We start from the raw sequence: 20,749 nt of genomic DNA, 5'->3' as shown, positions 1-20,749 counted from the left end.
GTTAGACTTTCAGTCATGACTTTTGTGTCACAAGCTCATTATTTATCAGAGACACCTTCTTCTTCTTAGGACAAGTTAATTTGATTGCTACAATTGATCGAGGTGTCATATTCTAATGACCTATTATCGTACGTAACAACGCTTAGACTCAAGTCTCTTAGAGTCAAATTCCGGAATGAAATATGCCTTCCTTCATGGTCTAATGTGATATAATCACATTTTAACATGTAGCATTTCTAGCTACCAACTTTTTTTTTAACAACGAGCGCGATACTTCTATTGATCGTTTTGATTTCAATCGTTTGGTTTAAGTCGGAAGCTACATCAAACTTGGTTCTCTGAACCACGTAACCTACTCATCGTAGTCGGACTCAATGTGATATGACCACTAGGGTCGGGATAACAACAATTTTCTTAGTCATTACCGAAACAACGGTAACGACATACTTGAATAAAACAAAATCAATTACTAGCTTCTTGGTAACCTTGTGACTTTCCCTGATCCAAGCGTGAGTCCTGTGCTTCCGGTAGTATATGCATCTACTACCTTTCACACCTACTCATACTCGTCCCAAGTATTGTCTTGTAGTTTTCCAAGTCACCATTCAAGAAAATCACATAACAGTTTAACACACCAGATAACAAAACGAAGATTTTATTATTTCTTGAAACTATTACATAGGTGTTCAAGTTCACCCTAGACTATGCCTCTAATAGGCTACATCATATGGTTCTATCTCTTTGGCTACCTCATAGCTTGATCTTCGGGTATGAATTCCTCATCCTTGGTTCCTCGCATTGTTTTCTGCTTCGTCGAGGATCATGTGGAATGCCCTTGGCCTCGGTGGCGTTTCTGGTCTTGCTACTTTATTTTTCTTTGGGAAATTCTTTGAAAGATGCCCCCCTTCTTTACAATCATAACACAACCTCTTGTTGGATGTACACTCATTAACGTAATCCCATACTTTCCACACTTGAAACATGTCACCTCTTCACTGCATTTTCCAAAGTGTTTCTTCTTGCATTTATCACACCATCTTGCTTCACCTCCTCCTCCAGGTTTCGAGAATTTTCTCTCCTTGTTGGACCTTGAAGATCCTTCAAACTTCTGCTTCTCTCCTGCCTTATCATTTTCTAGACCCTTTTCCCTTATCTGGGCCTCTACATTCTTAGTTGCCCTAACAGCTGTTTTCAAGGTAGTTGCCATTTTGACCATTAGGCCAAAATCAGTGGGTAATCCGTTAGCAAACCTATCAATCTTGGAGAGTTCAGTAGGCACCAAGTAGGGGAATAGCTTCATCCTCTCGGTGAATGCGGTGGCATACTCATCAACACTCATCTTCCCTTTCTTCAGGTTCTGAAACTTGTTGTTTAGGTCTATCAGATCTATCTCTGAGCAGTACTGCATCTTCAACTGTTCCAAGAACTCTTCCCATGACATCCTTAAGGCTTCTCCTCGTGGCATCGTATCTGCCAATAGCTTCCACCAGCTCAAAACTCCAGTTTTCAGTTGTCTTACAGCGAAGACGATCTTCTGTTTCTCGCTACAGTCACATCTCTCAAACACCATCTCCATCTCAGAGATCCAATCCATAATCTCAATGGGCTTCCTGAGAGACTTGGTGGTTTCTCACCCAAGAAATTCTTGTACATTCGCCCATCCTTGTCGTTTCTCCTCTCCGGGCCATCCCTTTGATCACCTTGAGTCCCCACTTGACTCACTTGGCGGTTGTAGTTCCCTTCCTCCGATTGCTCGGGAATCAGCTTGGGTTGCTCAGTGGGCATAGTAGGTTCGTCCCTATTCAACATCCGCCTCATTTCTTCCCTTTGTTCAACTAGCATAACCCGAATCATGGCTTGAACTCCGGCCATGGTGACTGGCTCAGGTGCAACTTCTTCTACAACATGTATTTGCTAAACCACTGGGGGTTGGTTCCTATTCTCATTTGCATTCACGTTTCCGCTACGGGTCCTTGCCATCTTGATCTATACACCGAATAAGGTGAATCTAGACCCTTACATAAGATTGACGTTTAAATCATCCTCATCGCTCCGAAACGTTTATATGCTAGTTCTAATATCGTATTCGTACATTTAGAATCCTAAACGCATAAGGTTTCCAGATCCGGTCGGCAACAGACCATAGATCCGATCAAACTATAGCATAACAAATCATTTAGCACATAAAAGTAATTTAGGCATCATTCCTAAATTAAGCTAGTGCTCACACCTCACAATCATCGCTTAGCATTCTAATTTTAAGTCTAGAAATAAATACATATTCCTAGTTCGCTTAAACTAATGCTCTGATATACCAACTGTGACATCCCCATTTTCCCGGCCAGAAAAGACCGATTTTAGTTTATGCTTTATAAAAATCAGAGTTCTTCTTTTAATAAAAATGTTGCGGAATTTGTTCCCAGAAAAACATGATAAATACGTTATTAAAACATTTCTGAAGAAACGTACTTTATTCATTTTAAAACGTTTGGGATGTCATCGTCAATACAGGAACATAAGCATAAACAGAACATACATTTATTTACACTAGTGATCTACATCTCTTTAAATCTCTCAGTGTAAAGTGACTTCGTATCAACACCTGTGATATAAATAAACTGAGTGGGTCAGTTTGGGAAACCTGCTGAGTACATAGGGTTTTCAACCCACAATAATATAATTATTATTTTTAAACAATCAACCCAATTATCCATCCCTATTATCTTCTTTAGTCTTAAGGATTTACCCTAAGAATCAGCTATTCCTCGTTTATTTAGTCCTAAAGATCATCCTAAGGAATCGACACGAAGTCCATCATTACCAAGGCTTATAGAATATATCTGGTGAACACGTAGTCCGAAACATATGGTAAACACTTAGTTCAAAAGTAACTAGTGAACACACTTAGTTCAAAATATCTAGTGAACACACTCAGTTCAAAGATACGTAGTGAACACACTCAGTTCAAAAATACCTAATGAGCACCTAGTTCAAAATACCTACATCTTACGAAACTGCTATCGTTCCACTGGACCGTCTAGTATCGTCCATAGTCGTCCTCTATACTCCACTAGATGACTGGATCACTGACAACACTGATGTCTCCCATCGTGTTATCACAAAACAACTATTTCATCTACCCATGTTTTTCCCAACACGTTTTGTAGATATAAAATACGTATACAGTTTAAATCATTTAAAACATGTATAAAAATCTTTCACTCAGCATAGACAGCGAGTATTCAGACAATATGTACACATAGCACATAATTTATATTAAAATACTTCATATCTATGTGTAAGATGAAAAGGACTATGCACTCACAACACGTAAATTATATAATAAATACTTCATATCTATGTGTAAGATGAAAGGGACCATGCACTCACAACACGTAAATTATATAACAAATACTTCATATCTATGTGTAAGATGAAAGGGACCATGCACTCACCTGAGAAGGTGGTGACTCGGTACTCGGACAGCGCTTCGTTTACTTCAAAATAATTTCCTTCGACGAAACCTAGTATTATGACCAATAGATTTTAGTCTATTATTCGCCAAGACTAATTAATAGTCTAGCTATTATTACTATTATATAAGCGTTAAAAAAATACTTATATAACCCATAATAATAGCCCAAGTATTTATTATATGTTCTTAATAACGTTAATATAATTAAATAAAAACTATATTAAAAATAGCGTAGGCGTAGCTCACTTACAGCGGGTTTTATAGAAAACCAGGCTTTGCTTGGAGCAGCGTTTCCGAGCCGAAAAGCTCTTCTTCTCGGAGCCGTCGAGCACTCCGGGGTTTCCGCCTCGTGCTAGGGAGGTTCCCTAGGCTTTTCGGGGGATTTCGGGGCTAGAGAGAGGTTCTAGAGAGAGAGTAAAGAGAAGAAAGAATGGGAAAGGTGTGAAGAAAATGAGGGTGGGTGATGTGTGTAAAACCAACTAGTTTTAATCCTACTAACTTAAACACAAAGGCAAGCACACGAAAGGCAGTGTACCTATCGATTAGCAGTTTAGTTCAGGTATGTAGGGTATCGAACACAGGGAACGCTAAACAATCAAAATAGATGCTAATATTATCTAAATAAAACAAGTAATAGAAAGAGTTTTCTCTAGTTTTGCAAGACTAGAAACTTAAACAATTAACTAAAACTTAAACTAAGAAACTAAGAGCTAAGCAAATAAAAATCAACTAAATTCAATAATAAAGAAGACTTCTGTTTAGGTTCGACTCATTTGTTCCCATGGATGATTTCGATGTATCGGATTAATTCTTCATTAGCTACCGACTAAGATGATTAGTTCCACGTTCGCTATTACTAATCCTTATGAAACAAATTAACTCAAGCAGTGTCTAGTTGTCTAAATCAACGAATTTCCTAGTTATTGAGTTGGGTTAAATAAGACTTGTAATAGTTAATCAAATTGGTGATTCAATTAACCTCTTGTTGATGGTGTATCACACAAGCTCACACATTAACTTACCTATCTTCAAGTTAATTCTAGTTTCACATTCGTTATTCCTAGACATACAACTATGTGGTCACGTAAATCATATGAAATTAGCAACTAAGAGATGTTCATACAACTTAATTACTGATTTATTAACAGAAGAATAGTTATTGTAACACATAAGGTTCTTTAACAAGCTTAACAAAACATAATCACCAATTAAAATTAATCCTAATCAAATAATTAATCCATGTTCACAAATTCATCTACCTAAACAAAAGTTATGAGTTTTTAGCTCATGATTGCAGTAAACATAAACTCAAAAACGAAATCAAAGTACGTAAACATGATTGAAATCAAAAAGTTATTAAGAATAAACCAAAATTGTCTTGATTCTCTTCACAATTGAATGTAGGGTTGATTCTTCAGTTCCTCACGACCTAGCAGCACTTCCAACCGTTTCTCAGCCTCCTAGGGTTTCTCTCCATGCTATGATATCGATCTAAAAGTCCCTTTATATAGATTTTCACAAAACAGAGGCTAGTCGGTGAGTCCAGTGACCTACTCGGCGAGTACGTCACTTAAAACCCGTGTACGGCAAGTCAGCGCGTCCAGAATCGCGAAAGTTCGATACAACTCGCCGAGTAATCGACCCTACTCACCGAGTACGTTTCGAATCAGCATTTTCTCAAAACACGAAAGTCGTCCGAAATTGTGTCTACTTTTCAGAACAATTTGAATCTCATCAATCGGAGTTACGATTCATGAGATATGGCCAAAACACTGACGAGGGGTCAAGTTGTCCAGCAACATCCTTCTTTCTTCAAAATCCAATATCCAAGCTTCCAATAGCTAGTTCCGCTTCCTTTTCCTTTCGAGCATGTCTTTGTTGCTAAAAATGAAATATTTAATCTAATTAAGCACCTTTTGTTCATTAAATGAGACAAAATCAACATAAAGTATTAAGATAATGCATGAAGTTTATAACTAAATATGCCCATATCAGTGGGAGAGGTGGTATTTATAGGGTGAAAATGGCTGAACTTGGTGCCACATGTCACCATCTAGTAGCAAGACTTGGGGAGAAAGCAATGGCCAAGATTGTGCCACATCACCCATTTTCGCACAACACACTTCCGACTTTTAAAATCCGTAACTTTCACATACGACCTCCGTTTTTGACGTTCTTTATATCCACGCGTAGGTAAAAATAATATCTACAACTTTCATTTTGACTCCGTCGGCTAATTCTCGACCGATCTTAAATTTAACAGTACGAGGCGTTTAGACTGTTAAATGACCGCGAAGAATTCGTAACTCCTTCATACGGACTCCGTTTTCGTCTGTCCTTTTACCGTTGAGTTCCTATTAATGAGATATTCAACTCTCATTTAGGTCACATAAGCCAAAAACCACTCGAACTAAAATTCGAGTTTCGGGCTGTACACTGCTAAGCCGAATCTTAGAAAAATCATAACTTCTTCATACGAAGTCAAATTTGGGCGTTCTTTTTATGGATTTTCTCGGTTTAACATATTCTACGACTTTCGTTTAGATCACTAAGGCTAAATCTCGCTCTATCATAAATTCATTTTTTACGATTCCCGGTGCCGTGTCGGTTCCGTCGCGAAACTTCGACGAGTTATAACTTCTTCGTTATAACTCGGATTTCGGCATTCTTTATATGTACGGACACCTTGTGACATATACTACAACTTGGTTCAAATTATTTATTCTAAATAATATTTTGTCGAAAAATCATTTTCGACCCCTATTATCTCTACATTGACTGGCCCGGATCTACGGGCGTTACAAAGACCCAATAGCACGAACAAAAGATTTTGGGCTCAATCATTGAATCATTTATGGTTTATCGAGTTTAAGTTCATAGTATTGGTATTTTTTGTATGCTAAATGTTTATTCGCAATGTAAAATTTATAACGAAGCTTTATATATATATATATATATATATATATATATATATATATATATATATATATATATATATATATATATATATATATATATAACCATGCATTATAAACTTGATATTTTTAACTCAAAATTTTATAATTATTTATTTGGCTCAAAAACATTTAGTTTGACAATTGCATCCCCTTTTTCTATAAAAATGGCACTTTTAGTCACTTTTTATGAAAATTGACATTTTTTGTCCTTAAACCATTTTTCTTGACATTTTTGACCCAAACTTTATTTAAATAATAATTTCAATCCAAAACCATTGTATTTGTCATTTCTAGCCTTTATTTATATAAATTTTACATTTTTGGCTCATATTCCGTAAGTTTTACAATTTTAACCCCAAAGTCAAAAACTTCGCATTTTAAGTCTAATTTTTCGATCAAAGTTAATTTCAGCCCCTGAAATAGTTTATATAAGTTTTAGACTCATAGTTTGTTAAGTTTTCAATTTCAGCCCCTCAAATTCTTCATTTTTCGCAACTTTGGGTCCAAAAATTGTGAGGCCCAAATTTAAGCCCATTAAGCTAAAATTTATGTTTTTGACCCTTTTAAAAGTACTATTTTCATAAGAATCAGCTTTTATATAAATAAATACCTTATAACCCTCATCAAACTGAAAATTATCTATTTTCACCCAATCTTTGTTACTTTTGCTAAATTACACTTGTAAAGATCTTTGGCTTTGTTTTTCACTTATTAAACTTAAGGACACTTATATCTATGATGTATGTTGTTTATTATGTTTTTTTATGATTCTTTCACCCCTTTTGTTATAGATCTCGAAATATCTCAAGTATTAACATATTATCACAACCATAAACCAAAGAAATCACATAATACATGCAAACGTACATAGATCAACACATAACACTTGTATTCTCCCCCAAAAAACAAGTAAAAACCGAAAACAAGGGGGTATAAACTCACCTTGAGGTTTGTTGGTTCAGTTTTGAGGAAGAAATGGAAGAAGATGGTGTTGTTTTTGGCCCTAACAAGCTCCTTGAAGAGATCTTTGGCTTAGATGGGTTCTAAGAAGCAAGATCACGAATTTTGTATGAGTTAAGAGGAGATTTTTGAAGTTATCAAGAAGCTAATCCATGGATTTAAGAAACAACTTACCAAAGATGATGATTTTGAGGGAATAACCTTCTTGAAAATGCCCAAGATCTTGAAATTTTTGAGAGGAAGGATGAGTTGTTGTTGTGAGTGTTTGAGAGAGAATTCAAGTGAAGTGTGTGTTTCCTCCTTCGACCGAGAATAAGAGAGGAGAGAGGAGGGAAAGAAGTGAAGTGATAGTTGCATGAAGATATGAGAAGTTGCATGGATATATGTTGAGTATAATGCTTGGTTATCCTTCTTGTAAAAATAAGGTGGCATGGATAAATCTTTCATTCTTCTTTTTTTTAAACTAGGGTCGATATTTAGGCTAGGAGGAAAGAAATAGATTAATTTGGCCCACTTCTTACCTTGGTTTGAAATTTTGAGGTCTAAGAAAAAGTTTTCGGCCTATTGGGCCCTTAGGGGTGTTTACGGCCTAATTCGAATGAAAGAATAGGTTTCATGGCCCATTAATGCTAATTAAGTAAGTTATGGCCCAATAAGGCCCATTAAGGTAAACCAATTCATTTTGGATTCATTATGGCCCAAAATGCTAAGTTTTATGAAAGTTGGTCCAATTAGGACCCATTTAAGGGTCCTAAGCCCAAAATAGTCAAATTGGAAGCTTATTGGTCCATTAGGCCTAATAAGGAAATCCTAGTCCATAATGGACTTAAACGGGATTTTTAGGGTTTCCAATCTTTTGTCAACCATTTGAATTGCTTGCATAGAGTGTTTGATGAAATTTTGTTGTCATTGAATAAACATCATGCATGTTTTCAAGTTTTGCTCACAAATGTCATCATTGTTAATGTTTACAAAAGCATTAGAATTCCTAGTTGTGACAGTTGAACCATGGGAATGCCAAATGAGTGGACTAGAATAAATGATTGGGCCTTTAGGGTAAGACCATGTAAAGGTTTGGGCCTAATTTGGCAAATTGGGCCATATATTGGGCTTTGGTTCATAGTTTGACTTTTGGGCCTTTGGATTGGGCCTTTATCTTGAATCAAAGCTAAGATGGGGGTAAAGTAGTCTTTTACCCCAAGCATGGACTTATGGTTATGTATTGGAACCCAATTATTAATTGGGTGTTGTTTTGATGTTGACAGTTCGGGGATCTGTCATCCAGCATCTAAGGTTTTGTCCGCAGAACTTCAGCAGTGTGAGGTGAGTTTTCCTCCAGTAGGAACGAGTAGAAGGCACCGATGTCGGCCCATTTATGTATGTTAGCATATGTCGGACTTCGTTCTGATGTCGGGGTTAGCCTGATGTACATTGTATGCTTCCGGACTTCAGTCCGATGCCGAGGCAAGCCCGGGGAATGTTATGTATGCTTGATGTCTTCGTGATTCTTGCACGTATTTGTTTATATGTTCCGGACTTCGGTCCGATGTCGGGGCAAGCACGAGGAATGTTTGGCTTATATGTTATATGTTATGTGTTCCGGACTTCGGTCTGATATCGGGGAAAACCCGAGGAATATTTAGCTTTTATGTTATGTGTTATGTGTTCCGGACTTCGGTCTGATGTCGGGGCAAGCCCGAGGAATGTTTATATGTTTATGTTATGTGTTTATGTTATATGCTTGTTGAAATGTTATACGTACACCAGACTTCGGTCTAATATCGGGCGAGCCTGATATAGCAGGGCGGGGCCCACGATATGTTGATATGTGAATATGTGATTATGTGATATGTGTATGGTATGTGGTAGATTGAGGAGACTCACTAAGCTTCATGCTTACATTTTTCAGTTTTGGTTTCAAGTATTTCCGTTAGTAAAGGGAAGAGCTCTGGATGAATGCATTGCACACAACACAACTTTTAGCATGAGATGATTTACTGTGATGTTTTGATATATGATTTTGATATATTGACAGATGTTTATAACATTTAGGAGATGCATGCTTATGATTTTTATATTATGAACAATACTTATGGTTTTTATTAATGATTTAAAACGAAATTTTTAGATTGTATTTTTAGGATGTTTTATCTCAATTTTTTTATAAAAGATTTACGTAAATTGAAATATTTTTTAGGTGTAGAAGTTAATGATGTTTGTCTTTCACAAATGAAATATTGTTTGGAATTATTACATGAATTTGGGATGTTTGGTTGCAAAATAGTTAATACTGCTCTTGAGGGTAATCTCGCTGTTGATCGTGATAATTGATCCAAGTAGTGACAATTTTCTTGAAAAAATTAATGAATTTTAGATAGTGGTTGGGAAGTTAATTTATCTCACTATAACAAGGCCTGACATTTCCTATTTAGTTCAAATTTTGAGTCGGTTTATACTCAAGCCTAGAAGGTCATATTTGCTAATTGTTTTAAGGTTGTTAAGGTATTTTAATAATAGTCCTAGAAAAGGAGTATGTTATTTAAAAAGTTATTCTCTTGTTCTAAAAGGATTTTATGATGCTAAATGGGATACATGTCTCTTTTCTAGGAATATTGTGAGTGGTTATTTAGTTTATTTTAGTGATTCTCTTGTTTCATGGGAAAGTGAAAATCAGTCTGCTATTTCTAGATCATCAACTAAATCTGAATATAGAGTTCTTGGTTCATTAACTTGTGAAATAATTTGGGTATTAAAAATTTTGTATAAGAACTAATCAAGTTGTTCCGTTAAAAGTTTCTTATGATAATGAATCTGCTATAAAACTACCTTAAATCCTATTTTTCATAATAAGACTAAGCATTTTGAAATTGGTGTTCATTTTATCAGGGAAAATATTAAAAATGGTATTATTAAGCTTGTTAAAATTGATTTTGTTAATCAAATTGTTGATATTTTGACTAAATCTCTTGTATCTTTTCATCATGAGAATCATTGTAAAAACAATGTGTTTGATGGATCCATGTTCTGTAAAATAGTGTTAACAAATGATTAGTTGGACCGAGGGTGTTGAAATAAGGAAGTGTTATATTCCAAACTAACCATTTTGTATCTTTTCTATATTTTGTGTATTTTTGTATTTCTTTTATAATTTGTATTGTAGTGGCGATATTGTGAAAGATGGAGGGTGTCGGTTGTATCTTATTTCGAATAAACATGCGGGTTGTGAGGTCATTGACAACCCGATGTATATAAATGTAGATGCACATGATTTAGGTCATCGTGACTTCATTTCATAGATACTTTTTACTTTCTCACTCTCTCATTGTACTCCTTTTTTCTTATAGATTATGGTTTACCCTTTTAGGGTTTCATGTTCATTGTTCATTACATCTTTGATATGTGAGTAAAATATTAAGAGTGTAGTTTAGGAAAACTTGTAGTGAGGATTTGAGTTGTAAAAGTATATGTAAACGTTATGTTGTTTTTTTTTTAAATCAAGTTGTTATGTTGGAAAATCGTGTTTGCATTTTTCTCATTTGGCTTTTTTTTTTTTGTTACTGTAGATCATATCTAACTTGAAGGTCACTTAGGTTGTGTTTGGCGCGCCACAGCTAGCTTATTTTTCGAGGTTTTTTATGTTGTCGTGTTTGGTAAGCCAAAAAGTAGCTGATAAGCTAGCTTATAAGTTAGCTTTTTGAAAAGCTACTTAGACTAGCTTTTAAGGAGATTTTTTAAAATTTTCCAAATAAACCCCTTAATTAATTATAGAAACACATATTCTTACATGTCCTTTTATGTAATTTTATATATTCCAGCTAGTTTTTCAGCTATTTTTACCAAACGTTATTTTTTATCAGCTAGCTTTTCAGCTATCAGCTAGCTTTTTATTTAACAGCTACCTTTTCAGCTATCAGCTAGCTTTTCAGCTAGTCCGCCAAACATAACCTTAATAGATATATGCTAGAACCTGCTTCCAAAAAGATGTTTCATTGTTGATCTATGTAGTCAATAGCGGCGCAATAACGGTTAGTGGAGGTAAGGAAACACTATTTCAAAATAGCGGTGACACTATTAGCACCGCTATTTACCACGATTACGTTCACCGCTATAGCGGCGCTATAACCGTTATTTGAATAAATTATATTTTTGGGCTATTTTACATTAAAAAAAACATTTTTTGTGTCATTCCATTGAACAAAATTTGTTTTTTCTTATCCCAAACCAAAACTTTTGTGTTATTCCATTGAATAAAATTGTAATTTTGTGACCGTCATGACTTTCATTCAAATCATGTATGTGTTGTCTTGCTAATTGTGTTGAAAACTTAAAGTACTACATCATGATTAACTATCAAATTGCTTAATCATTTTATTTGATAACTGTAATTGTGTTAAAATTTGATAAAATATGCATGTGTTTTCTTGTTAATTATGTTAAAGTATGATTAAATGGGGCATTGATAACCAGTCTGTGAAATATGATTAACTAATTATGATATGTAAAGTATGATTAACTGAATATGATATGTGAATTATGATTTACTGATTAACTAATTAACTCGATTGGGTTGAACTTTAAAATATGATTTATTGATTAATACTCTAATATATATAAATTCTAAATAATATAAAAAACACTATATCACGGCTATACCACCGCGAGAACCACGATTTCAAATAGCGGCCAGTGACTACTATTGAATTTTTGACCGCGATAACTGTTTAGTTGTTGATTTCCGGTTACTAGGTCTTTTAAAATGTTGACCTAAGCCTTGGCCAGCTTCTTCGTCAGCGCTCCATTGCCTTGCTTTCTTCTTCGAAGTAGGCATCGCACATGGAGGGTGTGCATCCGGTGACTCATTCTATAATTCTTTGTCTTGTATGTCAGGTTGGGTTTCATCACTGTCATCAGAATTTTGAGGTTAACAGTGGGATATGTTCAAGTTTTGGGTTTTCAACACAAATTGTGAAGGACTTTGCATTGACTTTGTATCATCATATTGTGTCGATATTTGCCATAGTAGGAAATCGTTGCATAATTGTTATATACTACACATTTGCAAGAACATTGGTTTAAATAGCGATCGAGTCTGATACTGAAATTGTATCGCCGAAAACATTGGGTTAAATGGTGCTTGGAATGGATCAGACTGTGGTGGACTTTGTGAACTTGTAGCCTTCTCCTTACCGCATGATGGAACCAAAACATAACATTTTATTTTATAATTATAATCATCCAAACTTCATACAAACTAATTCACATTTTTACGCCAAATTAAAGTAAACCTGGATGTGATTATCATTTATCCTTAATTACCACTATTTTTAGGTGATGGAAAAACCATTCGGCCGTTCCCCCTTGGAGTTGGAGAGAGATTGGTGAACTCCAAAGCCTGCATCCTCAGTTCAATAGGGTAGTCCGCAATACACCCGATCCTTGGTCCAGCCCCCGTTGACCATTTCAAAGAAAGCTGGTTTCCTAACTGGTAGGAACATGCCGCTTTCTTTGAATTAATCCTTTCTAGTATCGCTTTCTTTGGCACATCGGCTTTTGGACTATTAAGACCCCCAGAGAGACTCCTTTTATAACAACCATTATTCTTCTTCTCCACCACTTCACCAGCCGGAAACAATGATTCCGATTCCGATTCCAGTTTGCAATCATGGGTTTTGGATTCCGGGGTATCGGAAGAAACCGGAATCCCGAGTTCAATTTCAGATCCATTTTGAGTCATTTTCTTGTTTTCGTAGTTCTCGTAATCTTCATTTGCCTTTTTTATCTGGTCACACAAAAACAGGGTTAGTGTTGAAAAAAAAGTAACCACATATATAAAATATTCACTTTATCCCCTCATAAATTGAAAAATATCAACATCAACAATAATGTGAGAAATTATTAATTACTTTTATAAGGCCCCACACTCCCAGACCTATAACCAATTATTTTTCACATGAATGGAATATGACGCATGTAATGAAAAGGAATATGACATCAGCATTTTGTAAACAATCAAGCGGATAACTAATTACTTTTCACATAAATGAAATAAAATAATAAAATTACGTACTTCAACTTTATCGAGGTCGACACCATTTTCCTTGAGAAAAGATAAGAACGAGTTGAGGCTTTCATCAGTTGGACGATAGTGTCCACTATACGGAGAGATAGTCTAAAAAACAACAAAAAAACAAAACACAAAATGTTGAATGAAGATTATTTAAGATTTAAGAACTAAATAATATATTAGGTGATGACCATTGACCAAGGTCACAACTCACAAGTCATCAACAAATATATTTTAATATTTTGACGATAGTATAGTCATCAAAAGTTGCACATGTCTAGTCGTTTATAAAAATAACAAGTGACATAATACCTTTTGTTTTTCTTTTTTGCATCTAGTATCGTCTACTTTATAAATGATTTTTAAATATTTATTTTTTGTAAATTGGAAATATAACTGAGAGGAAATTTATCTATCTTAAATAAAAAATAAAATTCGTACATAAGGTACTGGATTTGTGTTATACCTTAAGTGTCCCGTTGTCTACATCAAGCCTTCCGGCAGCTAAAGTAGCTCCTCCGGCGAGAAAGCTAGAATGATGAAACTTTCCTTTCTTTTTCTATAAATTCCAATTATAATAATAAAAAAATGTTTAATTATTTGCTAAATTCTCAAGAATACGTTTGTTCAATTATAGATGTAATGTGTAACGTTTTCAAAATCTCACCTCGCCAGCGTAAAGTTTGTTAGAGGCACTTGTGACAAATATCCATTTTTCTCCATTTTTTGTATCGAGTAGGTATCCAGTTAGAACGTGAACGATTTTGCCTTCAATGATGACATACTCATAATTCTCTCTTTCTTGCTGTTTATACGATTGTAAAATTAATAATAATAATCTTGATTGTAATTTTTTTTTTATAAAACTAAGTGAAAATAAATCATGAAAACCATACAGGTCCAAGATACTTGATGCACTGCTCACGAAGCTTTGATCTTGGACATTCTTTTAAATCAACCACTCGTCCATCTCCAATATCCAACCTTCGGGAAAATACGAGTTTAATTTAAAACTTTTTTACATATACGATTTGAAGTAAATTTTAATTATAATTTCTTTTGAAAAGAAAATGAAAGGCTATTATGAGATTGTATAAAGGTAGCAATTTCGTCCTATTTACCTAGAAAAATGATTGAGTCACCTTATATTTATATGCCAGTGATGAATCACATGGATAAAAAAAACACTTTATTGAATGTGAAAGGATAGAAATGAGTCATTATATCAATTATCAAATATTCGCTTCATTACAAACAAAAAAAAAAAAACTAAGTTATTATTTTATTGATATAGTGGCATTTTAAAATCTTAACTTTAATATATATATATATAATCAAAGAAATTTGACAAAAGGTTAATGACACCCGTTTCGACCCACAACTCATGCTACCTACGACATTGCATTCATCAGCAATTACAAATAAAATAATCATTTCCAATAAATATTTCCTTTTTCCTGTACAAATTTCATTTACACATATAAAAGAGAACGCCAGTTTCGACTCGCTTACTAAAAAAAGATTAATTTAGGCTATATTTTATGTCCGACGAGTAAAATTAAAAAATAAAAAAATAAAAAAATATATCTTGAGAATCTAACATATCATGGGGTTGTAATATTTAATCTTAACAACCTTGTAAATTAATTTATCCAAAGAATTATTCTTTCAAAAGAAAATGAACCAAAAAATTTTATTATTTTATTTTCCCATTTTTGCCACCTCTAACTTTGCATTCATCATCAATTAACGTGACAACAACCATTTCCGATAAAGATTTATTGCACAAATTTCATTTACACATTTTTCCTACTTATTTTGGGCCAAAAATCCACCATTATTGATCCCAAACTTTCAACTTTATCACGTGGGGCCAGCACATGAAGTCAAGAACACGATTGATCACACACTTCCACTTATTCATAAAAATTAAAAACACACACTCCAGACCTACTTTACATGAGTCCAACAAAAAGTTTAGAATGAGAAAAATGTGGAGTGGATCTTGTTCATATAATGGAGGACATAACGATTTTTCCTTATATCCCCCATAATCGATTTGATAGATGATAAATATCAGGAAAGTTATTACAGTAACAGTTATTTTGCAATTTGTAAAGGGGATGCAATAAAATTTCGTTGTAAAAATGTTAAATCGGGTATACATACCAGTAGAAGAAAGGTTGGCCAGCATCAGCTTTGCACCACTCGTCATAATACAAGTGCAAGCTATGACCATATCGGTGTCTAGGATCAATCTGAATTTACTCGGAATATGAATTAGTGAAGAAATAAATAATCGACAGTTTTTGATGGGTTGGGGTGATTAAACTTACAGCTTCAATCCAGTGTTGGAATGCTAATTTATGAGCTTTGGCATCTAATGACAAACCCTTACCCACCTGCCAAAAACAAAATTGGAGTTAATTACTAACAAAAAACAGCTACAACTATCAAAATCACAACCAAAATTTGCCCAAAAAAGGGGGAAACGTGATTGTGTTTGGTATTGTGTGTGTTTGGTGTACCTTAGAAGCATTCAAAGAGATTCTGTTCCACCGGGAGGCTGCCGATTCTTGTTTTTGGAAATTGAAGAAGGAAATTGTGCTGTGATTTAATCTGGCGAAATCAAGGGCTTGCCACCTTCATAATATATAACGTTAATCGAGTAATTAACCATGAAAAACGATGCTATATACAATGATAAACAAGATCAGTAATTCAGTACCAGAGTTCTTCAATAACGACGGCAGAATCTGCCATGAGGCGACGGGTGCGATAACCTCTGTAGACCTTTTGAAGCTTCATAGCGGCGTCGGAGTGATAGGTAGGGCTTTGACATTTAACATCCGCCGCCGGTGACGGAGGCTGAATGCTGGGGTTGAGAGTGGAAAACAAGGACGCTCCCATTTTGGAATTTTCGTGATCAAGGTTTAATGAACGATGATGTTCGTCGGGGTATAGAGGATATGGTGGTTGTTTTGGGGTTCGATCGAAGGTTGTATGTGTATGAGGGCTGGTGTCGACCTCCATTTCAGAAATCTAGAACAATAATGGCAAAATATGTAGGATAGAGGTTGATTGTAGTGGGGGTCCTTGCGGGAGATTAGGAAGAAGGACGAAGTTGCAGTAATGGAGTCGTCTGGTGTGTTGAAATAACAGGAGGATGAACTGGTGAACCTACCAACAACTGTAGTTTCAGTAGATGATATTTATTGGTCGTACTAGCACGCGTATGTGCGCCAATCTCATTTGGCAAAATGACTTTTCAACATAATTATAGACTCCAAAAAATCTAATATTTTTATCTTCTATATATTATAGATAAAACTGTAAAAATGGTAAAAATGGTTATGTATTATATTTTTTTTTTGGAGTTTTAGTACAAATTTTAAGTTTTTTGGTTTCGTAGTTCTTTTTGTTATGTTTATACTTAAATTTGATCCCTTGTAAAAATTAAAATGATTGTAATACCCTTATGATATATTTTTTTTATTTTTTATGTTTTTTATTTAATTTAAATGAAAAAGAAAATAAATAATTAATGTGGCCCACATCTCTCTCTCTCTCATGTGCACACTTTTTACTTCATCTTCTTCCTATTTCTTTTTTTATCTGTGACAACCCGAAATTTCCATTCTGAACAAATCACGTCAAGTTAATAGAAGTTAGAACAGTTACAGTTAAATTTCAAACTTTGGGTATAAGTTTGAGTGTTTTAGGTTTAGCACTTAAGGAGATATCATGAGAGTGGATGCACTAGGGTTATGTGCAACACTGTTATTCCAATACACTATGATATTAGAGTTCATTCCAGGAATATAATATTTTCTGCCAAAAATCTCAGGACTATATATAGAAATCTGAACCATATTCATTCATTAGTTGCATTTCCAACTAGAGAAAAGTCGAATTCTCTCTCACGGATCTTCGGGTTTTTATCCCAAATTGTGAGTACCTTTCTGTAGTTGTATTATATGGCTTATAATGTGCTTAATAACATCAATTTCATAACAAAACAACTAAATTCGGGAGTTTACCGCCCAAGAACACCTTGGGGAGTAAACTCCTAAAAAGGTGCCTAGTCCTTCCCCCGTGATTTGTAACTACCTTAGGCTTGTATGCTAGTGTGTATATGACTAGAAAACATCAAAATCGGATCAAGACCCCAAGATGTGGGAGTTTACCGCCCAAGAACACTTGGGGAGTAAACTTCATTTTAAGAGCCAAAAGTGTCCCAATGTCCCTCAAAGCCTTGGAACTCAAACTAGAAGCCATCATTGCATGTTTAGGGCACCAAAATCAATTAGAAACAAGGATGAAAGTGAGTTCACGGCGAAGGAAGTTCTTGGGCCGTGAACTCCATGTTTAAGTGCCAAAATGCCCTAAAAATCCTCCTTAAGCCAAGAGACTAATTAGGACAAGTACCCTAGTGTGTTTGGGGCTAGCAAACACCTTTAGAACACCAAGAAAAAGGTGTTCATGGCCCAAGATGTTCCAGGGTCGTGAACTCCATTAAATGGTGTCAAAGGGTGCCATAAACCCTCCTAAAGCCTAGTACAAAAGCCTAGTTTAGTTCCTAGTTAATTTAGGGACTTGAAAACACCATAAACATCCTCCCAAGGAAGATTACGGCCGTAATCTCCAAGGGATATGGTCCCAGGGCCGTAAACTCCTAAAAGGAGTAATATTATGCCCTAAACTCTTCCATAGACCAAGCTATTAAGTATAAATGCTTATTAGGGCCTTATAGAGCATCAAACATCAAATGGACACATAAGTATGAGTTCACAGCCGTAAAGTCAAGAGTTTACGACCGTAAACTCATTTAGTAGTGTCTTTAGGGTCGTGAAATCCCTTATGGAGTTTTCCTTGAGCCCTACACACAATAGCTTCCCCTACAAACACTTAGATGCAATCCTAGAGGCTAATAACACTTGATAAAGGTGTTTAGCACGTCCTAGGATGTCTTGACTTGTTTATTAGTTGTATATAAACTAATTTGTTACATATATGTGAATTTATATGTTAATTAGGACCATGGAGTGTATTCAAGACTTCACTTGACACCTAGCAGTCCTACCTCTTCAGTTCATTCCAATCACTTACAACAGGTGAGTTCATACCCCTTAATCAATGTTTTAAATGTTTTTTAAATGTTTTATGGGGGGGATACAAGTAGAATCATGCTAGTTATTATATCAAATCACATGTGATTAATAAGCAGCATTCAAATGATTTACTACACATTAGCTGTTTTACCAAACAGTTGTTATTCAAAGGATTTTCATATACGTTTTATATGTTTAAAACTCCTGATTTAATTGTTCATTATACATTGTATGTTTCATTTCAAACTCATTTACAATTGTGTTTCAAACAAATGTTTCTTTGTATTTAAACTATTCTTTTAGATAAATACCTCCAACCTGTTTTATAGATTGACATCAAGTCGATCTTTTCTTAGATAGTAAGCATGTTCAAAAGGTTTTACAAAACTTATTTTATGCTTTTATAATATAAATTGCATGCCTATATATGTATATTTATATAAGAAATGTTCAAAAGACTTAGGAAGGCTATTCACCCTATTTCCTTTTTGCGCTTGAGATGTGGTCTGGTGGGATATCGGGTACCCGTCCGAATGTCGTTTAAATATTAGTTATATATCATGTTTACATATACAGTCATAAAGGTTCTTCCGGTTCATCCGATACCATGGGTAGCAAGGGTATACATCCATGTTCATACGTACCGGTTACATTACTAGTAAGCTACCATAGGGGTAGTTCAGGAAAATACTAGAACTATTACTAGTACACGATATCATACAATGAGTCAGTTCATTCATGAGTCGATACTTGCTAGATAGAGAGAGAACGTACATTACAGCTAGTACACACAGTACATTACTATACATGCTAGATAGAGAGAGAACATACATTACAGCTAGCACAGGCAGAACATTTCAATACATACAGGCTAGACAAGAGAAAGATTACACTTTCAGTTAGCGCATTCATTACATATACATTTATGCAGTTATGTGAACCAATGGGCGAGTCATGACACTTCTTGCCATGACCATTCTTGTATCCCGAATCTCCTTAATTGGGGAGCGTATGAGTTTGCGTATAGATCTATACTGGATTGACTATCCTACACCTTGCTGCTCGCTACAGTGGGACGGGTGCTAAATGTCATTTCTTACGGCGTCTTACATCGTCATTTTACTAGAATCGGTAGCAGGATACAGGTCGATCACATGTTATATTGAATACCTTTTTGTTTTTAAGGTAGTTAGTACAACGGTAGTCACGTATTACAAATACTACAGTACTTTCAAGATTTCAATAGACTTAAGGTAGTTAGTATGTTTGTAGTTATTTGATACTACACCGTAGTACTATTTCATTTTCCCCTTTACATTCACTTCGTCAACATTCACACGATGCACGGTAATGTAAAAACTATATTTTTGGTTAATGATAGTCGGATTTGGGAAAATACACACTCTTACAAGAGACACATACAGAGACACTAGATGCGTTGGTAGAAGGATACGATTAGTAGGAAACATAGGGTTTCCTAGGATCATTCAAAACATTTTCATACTTACAGTTCATATACAAACAATTTCTTACATATAAATTAAGACACTAAAATACTTATGATCTCACCAGCTTCAAAGCTGATACTTGCTTTCAAACTTACTTGTATCCCTAGGTCATCAATAGACAGGTACCGATGCAAGGTTTAGAGAAGATGGAGCTCGTTCAAGACTCATCTTTCATTTTGATTTATGCATTAGTGTCTATTATAATTTAACAGAACACACTTGTATAATAATTATATTATTAATGCAATGGATGATGTTGTTGCTTGTTTACTACTTTTCATTGTTGTAATACTGTACATGACGTACTCCACCCCAGAACGTTTCCGCCGTTCAATGTTTTTGGGGTGTGACAGATTGGTATCAGATCATTGTTTATAGTGAATTAAGTATATCAACCCATAAAAGATATACTAACTATAAATACATAAGGGATTAAAAATACTCTGGCCAAGAGTTTATACCTTAAATAATAAAATATTTAATTTAGTATATGTGTTGCATTCATACTAAAATCAGTGTCACTAGGACAGTACAAAAGAATTACGATTGTTGGGCAACACAGGTGGGCTTAGAGACGTATGGTCAAAACTGAGAAGATATAGACTCATCACCTATATTATCGGAGGGTTGACTAGCATGTGCCTAACTGTAGTTATGTGGTTGCAAGAAGTCTA

The 20,749-nt window shown here is 34.9% G+C and overlaps 1 protein-coding gene across 1 annotated transcript; it reads right to left on the bottom strand.

The window, feature by feature from the left end:
• Nucleotides 1-12,588: 12,588 nt before the first annotated feature.
• Nucleotides 12,589-16,701, bottom strand: LOC145000073 (IQ calmodulin-binding motif family protein). Its single transcript, XM_078959219.1, has 9 exons — nt 16,185-16,701; nt 15,985-16,099; nt 15,793-15,858; nt 15,626-15,714; nt 14,353-14,440; nt 14,124-14,261; nt 13,923-14,015; nt 13,460-13,561; nt 12,589-13,171 (listed from the first exon to the last, which is right to left on the bottom strand). The coding sequence occupies exons 1-9, from the start codon at nt 16,487-16,489 to the stop codon at nt 12,701-12,703; spliced, it is 1,467 nt and encodes a 488-aa protein (XP_078815345.1). The 5' UTR covers nt 16,490-16,701; the 3' UTR covers nt 12,589-12,700.
• Between the last annotated feature and the right edge of the window lie 4,048 nt (nt 16,702-20,749).

The sequence above is a fragment of the Lactuca saligna genome, chromosome 6 (assembly GCF_052625555.1).
Source record: "Lactuca saligna cultivar CGN05327 chromosome 6, ASM5262555v1, whole genome shotgun sequence".
In the NCBI taxonomy this organism is placed as follows: domain Eukaryota; kingdom Viridiplantae; phylum Streptophyta; class Magnoliopsida; order Asterales; family Asteraceae; genus Lactuca; species Lactuca saligna.
This window is presented reverse-complemented; position numbering and strand designations above follow the sequence as displayed.

What these genes read in the sequence shown, in the direction of transcription:
- LOC145000073 (XM_078959219.1), bottom strand. Translation starts at nt 16,489, where the DNA reads ATGGAGGTCGACACCAGCCCTCATACACATACAACCTTCGATCGAACC. An exon ending in GGCCAACCTTTCTTCTACTG is followed by an intron (nt 14,441 to 15,625) that starts GTATGTATACCC and finishes ATTTTCCCGAAG; the next exon opens with GTTGGATATTGGAGATGGAC. An exon ending in GCATCAAGTATCTTGGACCT is followed by an intron (nt 14,262 to 14,352) that starts GTATGGTTTTCA and finishes TCGTATAAACAG; the next exon opens with CAAGAAAGAGAGAATTATGA.